General features: G+C 45.3%; 1 protein-coding gene across 1 annotated transcript in view; it reads left to right on the forward strand.

The window, feature by feature from the left end:
* The window catches only part of urb1 (URB1 ribosome biogenesis homolog), a 70,800-nt gene that overhangs the window by 45,799 nt on the left and 16,292 nt on the right, over positions 1-8,709 (forward strand). Inside the window, exons 34-35 of the mRNA XM_064975348.1 lie at positions 2,155-2,264; positions 2,609-2,830. Of these exons, the coding sequence (XP_064831420.1) occupies positions 2,155-2,264; positions 2,609-2,830 (332 nt within the window). The remainder of the gene's footprint in view (positions 1-2,154; positions 2,265-2,608; positions 2,831-8,709) is intronic.

Raw genomic sequence — 8,709 nt, forward strand, 5'->3', positions numbered from 1 at the left:
ATACCAACAAGGAATTAAAGTAATACACCAATACATGTGGCAGAGCAATTCACTTTTTGTCCTGAATACAAGGTGTTATGTTTAGGGGCAAATCCAATACATTACTGAGTACCACTCTCCATGTTTACATGCATAGAGGTGGCTGCATCATGTTATGGGTATGCTTGTAATCGTTAAGGACTAGGGAGTTTTTCAGGATAAAAAAAATAAACCGAATGGAGCTAAGGACAGGCAACATCCTAGAGGGGAAACCTGGTTCAATCTGCTTTCCACCAGACACTGGGAGATTAATTCACCTTTCAGAAGGACAATAACCTAAAACACAAGGCCAAATCTACACTGGAGTTGTTTACCAAGAAGAGTGAATGTTCCGGAGTGGCCGAGTTACAGTTTTGACTTAAATCTACTTGAAAATCTATGGCAAAACCAATTTGACAATTTTTTTAAAGAATAATGTGCATATGTCCCACAATTGGGGCGGCAGGGTAGCCTAGTGGTTAGAGCATTGTAACCGAAAGGTTGCAAGTTCAAATCCCCGAGCTGACAAGGTACAAATCTGTCGTTCTGCCCCTGAACAGGCAGTTAACCCACTGTTCCGAGGCCGTCATTGAAAATAAGAATTTGTTCTTAACTGACTTGCCTAGTTAAATAAAGGTTAACAAAAAAAATAAAAAATCCAGGTGTGGAAGACTCTAAGAGATTTACCCAGAAAGACTCACAGCTGACCAAAGGTGCTCAGAACGTTGAGCTTAAAATGCTAATGAACTATTTCTTAACATTATTAGCACAGCAATGCGTACAAATCAAGTCGGCTACCAGACAATGAAAGAAAGTTAAAAACCTGTAGAACATGAGAGAAATAGACTGGTTTCAATGGTATATGTCTGTATAAAACAATAGACTACTGGTTTCAATGGTATATGTCTGTATAAAACAATAGACTACTGGTTTCAATGGTATGTCTTTATAAAACAATAGACTACTGGTTTCAATGGTATATGTCTGTATAAAACAATAGACTACTGGTTTCAATGGTATGTGGAAGTCTTTATAAAACAATAGACTACTGGTTTCAATGGTATTTGGAAGTCTTTATAAAACAATAGACTACTGGTTTCAATGGTATGTCTTTATAAAACAATAGACTACTGGTTTCAATGGTATTTGGAAGTCTGTATAAAACAATAGACTACTGGTTTCAATGGTATTTGGAAGTCTGTATAAAACAATAGACTACTGGTTTCAATAGTATTTGGAAGTCTGTATAAAACAATAGACTACTGGTGTTACAAATATACACGTGCCAATTTAATTCCTCTAGGTTATGCAAATGAACCCATAGACTGATAAACATGACCAGTCAAATGTAATGAATAAAAAGCATTATTACTCGATAGTATTTTTTTGTTTTCTTCACCCAGGCGATTAGCCGGTGCCAATTTTATCGATCGGCTTTTAAAACATTTTTACGGCCAAAAGCCGGCTATTACCAGCTAACGGAAACGCTGACGCACACACGCACACACACACACACACACACAGGTAAAACAAAAAGGACTAGCACTACCTCACAATTGCTGCTTTGTCTTTCTCTTAAGAATAAATAATTTTCCACTAAGTATAGATTTTTTTTTTTTTTTTGGGGGGGGGGGGGGGGGGTCATTTTCAGTTTGCATCTCTGATCATGTACCCTGGTTGCACTGCAAAATTAGCAGCAGAAACAATAACAAAGCTAACTCCCCGCCCCTGTTTTGGTAAAAACCTGCCTGTTAGGGTAAAAAGCTAAGAGGGATAGGGCTGGAGAAATGGGACCACTCTCAAATTCATAGACAAAGGACTGACCATCCCTGATATAAAAATGATAGTTTCAACCATGTTATGAGACTATGTTTACATTTACTTTGTTTACAAACATCGGAGAAAAACAAGCTGATATTTTGGGTTCTGATTGGGAGGACAGTTGAACTAAACTCACAAGGCATTTAGCGTCTTCTGAATCAATGGGCACATATTCATTTACGTTATATGTCCAACACTTTTATGTTTTGGAAATATACTGATTACCCCCTTGTTTAAATACACAGTATTTCAATAAAGTATGTGTTCATGTTCATGACCGTTGTCTCTCCTCCTGTGTGTGACGTTCTCTACCAGACTCTGATAGTGAGAGTCCTGCACCAGGCTGGTCGTGTGACCAAAGCAGCCTACAACCTGACCAAGGGCCACGGGCTCCTCACCTGGATTCTGCAGCTGCTCGAGAGGAGGTGAGATATACTGTCTGGATTTCATCTTTACTATTTAAATCATCTAGTCAGACATTCTGGTTCTGAATTTATTTATTTTAAACAACAATAACAAAAAGTTGCCTTCTCCAGGAAGCACAGTGACCAGAGGTGGTGGGGGGGGGGGGTGTCAGTGTGCTCCGGGGTGGGGGGGTCAGTGTGCTCCGGGGTGGGGGGGTCAGTGTGCTCGGGGGGGTCAGTGTGCTCCGGGGGGGTGGTGGTGGTCAGTGTGCTCCGGGGGAGGGGGAGGGCGTCATTAGAGAAGAATCAAGAGTTAAAATAGTACCAGGGCTGCTGTAGAATAAAACCCCTCTTCTCTCCTCCAGACATGTAGACCAGGGTCTGCTGAGTGCTGTGGTGGAGCTGCTCCATGTGCTGTGGTTCACCAACCTGGGCCAGAAGGAGACCCGTGGTGAAGGAGCCTCCTCTTCCTCTTCCTCCACGGCCAAGGAGGACAAACCCCAGGGACACAGCACTCCAAAGGTTCTCCCTCTACCCCTCATCAGCCAGTTCCTGTGTGTGGCCACCACCATCATCAGACATATGAGGTAGAGGACCCCTTAGCGTCGAGCAACTCTGTATCCGGGAGCGTAATCATAGCCTCAAGCTCATTAGCATAATGCAACGTTAACTATTCATGAAAATCGCAAATGAAATTAAATAAATATATTGGCTCACAAGCTTATTAGCCTTTTGTTAACAACACTGTCGTCTCAGATTTTCAAAATATGCTTTTCAACCATAGCTACACAAGCATTTGTGTAAGAGTATTGATAGCTAGCATAGCATTAAGCCTAGCATTCAGCAGGCAACATTTTCACAAAAACAAGAAAAGCATTCAAATAAAATCATTTACCTTTGTAGAACTTCAGATGTTTTCAATGAGGAGACTCTCAGTTAGATAGCAAATGTTCAGTTTTTCCAAAAAGATTATTTGTGTAGGAGAAATCACTCCGTTTTGTTCATCACGTTTGGCTAAGAAAAAAGAAAAAAAATTCAGTCATTACAACGCCAAACTTTTTTCCAAATTAACTCCATAATATCGACAGAAAGATGGCAAACGTTGTTTAGAATCAATCCTCAAGGTGTTTTTCACATATCTATTCGATGATAATCATTCGTGGCAGTTGCCTTTCTCCTCTGAACCAAATGGAAAAGTGGACGCAGCTGGAGATTGCGCAATAATTTCGACGGAGGACATTTACATTTAAGTCATTTGGCAGACGCTCTTATCCAGAGCGACTTACAAATTGGTGAATTCACCTTATGACATCCAGTGGAACAGCCACTTTACAATAGTGCATCTAAATCATTTAAGGGGGGGTGAGAAGGATTACTTTATCCTATCCTAGGTATTCCTTAAAGAGGTGGGGTTTCAGGTGTCTCCGGAAGGTGGTGATTGACTCCGCTGTCCTGGCGTTGTGAGGGAGTTTGTTCCACCATTGGGGGGCCAGAGCAGCGAACAGTTTTGACTGGGCTGAGCGGGAACTGTACTTCCTCAGTGGTAGGGAGGCGAGCAGGCCAGAGGTGGATGAACGCAGTGCCCTTGTTTGGGTGTAGGGCCTGATCAGAGCCTGGAGGTACTGCGGTGCCGTTCCCCTCACAGCTCCGTAGGCAAGCACCATGGTCTTGTAGCGGATGCGAGCTTCAACTGGAAGCCAGTGGAGAGAGCGGAGGAGCGGGGTGACGTGAGAGAACTTGGGAAGGTTGAACACCAGACGGGCTGCGGCGTTCTGGATGAGTTGTAGGGGTTTAATGGCACAGGCAGGGAGCCCAGCCAACAGCGAGTTGCAGTAATCCAGACGGGAGATGACAAGTGCCTGGATTAGGACCTGCGCCACTTCCTGTGTGAGGCAGGGTCGTACTCTGCGGATGTTGTAGAGCATGAACCTACAGGAACGGGCCACCGCCTTGATGTTAGTTGAGAACGACAGGGTGTTGTCCAGGATCACACCAAGGTTCTTAGCGCTCTGGGAGGAGGACACAATGGAGTTGTCAACCGTGATGGCGAGATCATGGAACGGGCAGTCCTTCCCCGGGAGGAAGAGCAGCTCCGTCTTGCCGAGGTTCAGCTTGAGGTGGTGATCCGTCATCCACACTGATATGTCTGCCAGACATGCAGAGATGCGCCACCTGGTCATCAGAAGGGGGAAAGGAGAAGATTAATTGTGTGTCGTCTGCATAGCAATGATAGGAGAGACCATGTGAGGTTATGACAGAGCCAAGTGACTTGGTGTATAGCGAGAATAGGAGAGGGCCTAGAACAGAGTCCTGGGAGACACCAGTGGTGAGAGCGCGTGGCGAGGGAGACAGATTCTCGCCACGCCACCTGGTAGGAGCGACCTGTCAGGTAGGACGCAATCCAAGCGTGGGCCGCGCCGGAGATGCCCAACTCGGAGAGGGTGGAGAGGAGGATCTGATGGTTCACAGTATCGAAGGCAGCCGATAGGTCTAGAAGGATGAGAGCAGAGGAGAGAGAGTTAGCTTTAGCAGTGCGGAGCGCCTCCGTGATACAGAGAAGAGCAGTCTCAGTTGAATGACTAGTCTTGAAACCTGACTGATTTGGATCAAGAAGGTCATTCTGAGAGAGATAGCGGGAGAGCTGGCCAAGGACGGCACGTTCAAGAGTTTTGGAGAGAAAAGAAAGAAGGGATACTGGTCTGTAGTTGTTGACATCGGAGGGATCGAGTGTAGGTTTTTTCAGAAGGGGGCAACTCTCGCTCTCTTGAAGACGGAAGGGACGTAGCCAGCGGTCAGGGATGAGTTGATGAGCGAGGTGAGGTAAGGGAGAAGGTCTCCGGAAATGGTCTGGAGAAGAGAGGAGGGGATAGGGTCAAGCGGGCAGGTTGTTGGGCGGCCGGCCGTCACAAGAATCGAGATTTCATCTGGAGAGAGAGGGGAGAAAGAGGTCAGAGCACAGGGTAGGGCAGTGTGAGCAGAACCAGCGGTGTCGTTTGACTTAGCAAACGAGGATCGGATGTCGTCGACCTTCTTTTCAAAATGGTTGACGAAGTCATCTGCAGAGAGGGAGGAGGGGGGGAGGGGGAGGAGGATTCAGGAGGGAGGAGAAGGTGGCAAAGAGCTTCCTAGGGTTAGAGGCAGATGCTTGGAATTTAGAGTGGTAGAAAGTGGCTTTAGCAGCAGAGACAGAGGAGGAAAATGTAGAGAGGAGGGAGTGAAAGGATGCCAGGTCCGCAGGGAGGCGAGTTTTCCTCCATTTCCGCTCGGCTGCCCGGAGCCCTGTTCTGTGAGCTCGCAATGAGTCGTCGAGCCTCGGAGCGGGAGGGGAGGACCGAGCCGGCCTGGAGGATAGGGGACATAGAGAATCAAAGGATGCAGAAAGGGAAGAGAGGAGGGTTGAGGAGGCAGAATCAGGAGATAGTTTGGAGAAGGTTTGAGCAGAGGGAAGAGATGATAGGATGGAAGAGGAGAGAGTAGCGGGGGAGAGAGAGCGAAGGTTGGGACGGCGCGATACCATCCGAGTAGGGGCAGTGTGGGAAGTGTTGGATGAGAGGGAGAGGGAAAAGGATACAAGGTAGTGGTCGGAGACTTGGAGGGGAGTTGCAATGAGGTTAGTGGAAGAACAGCATCTAGTAAAGATGAGGTCGAGCGTATTGCCTGCCTTGTGAGTAGGGGGAAGGTGAGAGGGTGAGGTCAAAAGAGGAGAGGAGTGGAAAGAAGGAGGCAGAGAGGAATGAGTCAAAGGTAGACGTGGGGAGGTTAAAAACGCCCAGGACTGTGGTGAGCCGTCCTCAGGAAAGGAGCTTATCAAGGCATCAAGCTCATTGATGAACTCTCCGAGGGAACCTGGAGGGCGATAAATGATAAGGATGTTAAGCTTGAAAGGGCTGGTAACTGTGACAGCATGGAATTCAAAGGAGGCGATAGACAGATGGGTAAGGGGAGAAAGAGAGAATGACCACTTGGGAGAGATGAGGATCCCGGGTGCCACCACCCCGCTGACCAGAAGCTCTCGGGTGTGCGAGAACACGTGGGCGGACGAAGAGAGAGCAGTAGGAGTAGCAGTGTTATCTGTGGTGATCCATGTTTCCGTCAGTGCCAAGAAGTCGAGGGACTGGAGGGAGGCATAGGCTGAGATGAACTCTGCCTTGTTGGCCGCAGATCGGCAGTTCCAGAGGCTACCGGAGACCTGGAACTCCACGTGGTCGTGCGCGCTGGGACCACCAGATTAGGGTGGCCGCGGCCACGCGGTGTGGAGCGTTTGTATGGTCTGTGCAGAGAGGAGAGAACAGGGATAGATAGACACATAGTTGACAGGCTACAGAAGAGGCTACGCTAATGCAAAGGAGATTGGAATGACAAGTGGACTACACGTCTCGAATGTTCAGAAAGTTAAGCGTACGTAGCAAGAATCTTATTGACTAAAATGATTGAAATGATACAGTACTGCTGGAGTAGGCTAACTGGCAGTGGCTGCGTTGTTGACTTTGTAGGCTAGCTGGCAGTGGCTGCGTTGTTGACACTACACTAATCAAGTCGTTCCGTTGAGTGTAATAGTTTCTACAGTGCTGCTATTCGGGCTAGCTGGCTAGCTAGCAGTGTTGATTACGTTACGTTACGTTAAAGAACGACAATAGCTGGCTAGCTAACCTAGAAAATCGCTCTAGACTACACAATTGTCTTTGATACAAAGACGGCTATGTAGCTAGCTAGCTACGATCAAACAAATCAAACCGTTGTACTGTAATGAAGTGAAATGAAAATGTGATACTACCTGTGGAGCGAAGCGGAATGTTGACCGGGTTGTTGAAGTTCTATTTGGTAGACGTTGGCTAGCTGTTGGCTAGCTAGCTAGCAGTATCTCCTACGTTAAGGACGACAAATAGCTGGCTAGCTAACCTCGGTAAATTAAGATAATCACTCTAAGTGTACACACTCTAAACTACACAATTATCTTGGATACGAAGACAGCAAAGACAACTATGTAGCTAGCTAACACTACACTAATCAAGTCGTTGAGTGTAATAGTTTCTACAGTGCTGGTATTCGGTAGACGGTGGACGTTAGCTAGCTGCTGGGCAGATAGCAGTGTAGACTACGTTAGGACGACGAAATACAATAATTACGCAATTATCTTTGATACAAAGACGGCTATGTAGCTAGCTAAGAAGAAATTGCTAAGATTAGACAAATCAAACCGTTGTACTATAATGAAATGTAATGAAAAGTTATACTACCTGCGGACCGAAGTGTAGATGCGACCGCTCGCTCCAACCCGGAAGCACCCCCTAGCGGGCACCTGGTAAATGTAGTCTCTTATGGTCAATCTTCCAATGATATGCCTACAAATACGTCACAATGCTGCAGACACCTTTTGGAAACGACAGAAAGTGTAGGCTCATTCCTGGCGCATTCACAGCCATATAAGGAGACATTGGAACACAGCGCATTCAAAATCTGGGCCATTTCCTGTATGAAATTTTATCTTGGTTTCGCCTGTATCATTAGTTCTGTGGCACTTACAGACAATATCTTTGCAGTTTTGGAAACGTCAGTGTTTTCTTTCCAAAGCTGTCAATTATATGCATAGTCGAGCATCTTTTCGTGACAAAATATCTTGTTTAAAATGGGAACGTTTTTTTTTATCCAAAAATTGAAAGAGCGCCCCCTATATCGAAGAAGTTAACTACATTATGATGGTCTGCTTAGTAAAGCAAAATGTAGTTAAAAGACACCGTTGTGAGTAGGGTGGAAAGTTGCCACCTGCCAAATGGGGGTATATTTTGGCATCGCCGGGTAAGGATGTCTATTTCACCACACAGCATTTGGGAACACTTTTTGTTTTTTTACCCCCAATCGAAAAGCCCAAATGTAGAAGTTGGTTGACTTGACCTGAAAGGCTGCCAAAGTGTGACTTTTTTGTCTTGTTGTTTCTTGGCTAGTTACATCGTTTTGTTCACATACTTAGTTGTTTTTCAATATACGTTTGTGTTTGCTGCAACTGTCTACTGGTAACGCAGACATGGAGATGATCTCTGACGGACACTGAGTGTCTTTACCACGGTAATGGCCCGCCCCTTAAAGGGGCAGCAGAACATTTTTACCACGGTAATGGCCCGCCCCTTAAAGGGGCAGCAGAACATTTTTGTCTCACCTCATGACTAAACTATTTTGGGGTAAATTGTGTTTGATTGAGCATGGTACAGTTCAAAAACTTTTCATTCATTAACTTTTAGTTATTTCATATCATTAAAACACTCAAATAATTCCATTGTGCTCCTACATTATATCAATGGATGTACTCCTTGTAATACATTTATGCGTCAGAGCCCTGAACAAATAATAATAATTATAATTAAAAAAATAAATAATAATAAATAAATAATAATAATAAATAATCCGTATGACTCTTATCTGTTTTACTTTTTACTATTGTATCTAAATTATTTATTTGAACATACATTGG

The sequence above is a fragment of the Oncorhynchus masou genome, chromosome 9 (assembly GCF_036934945.1).
Source record: "Oncorhynchus masou masou isolate Uvic2021 chromosome 9, UVic_Omas_1.1, whole genome shotgun sequence".
NCBI classification, from domain to species: domain Eukaryota; kingdom Metazoa; phylum Chordata; class Actinopteri; order Salmoniformes; family Salmonidae; genus Oncorhynchus; species Oncorhynchus masou.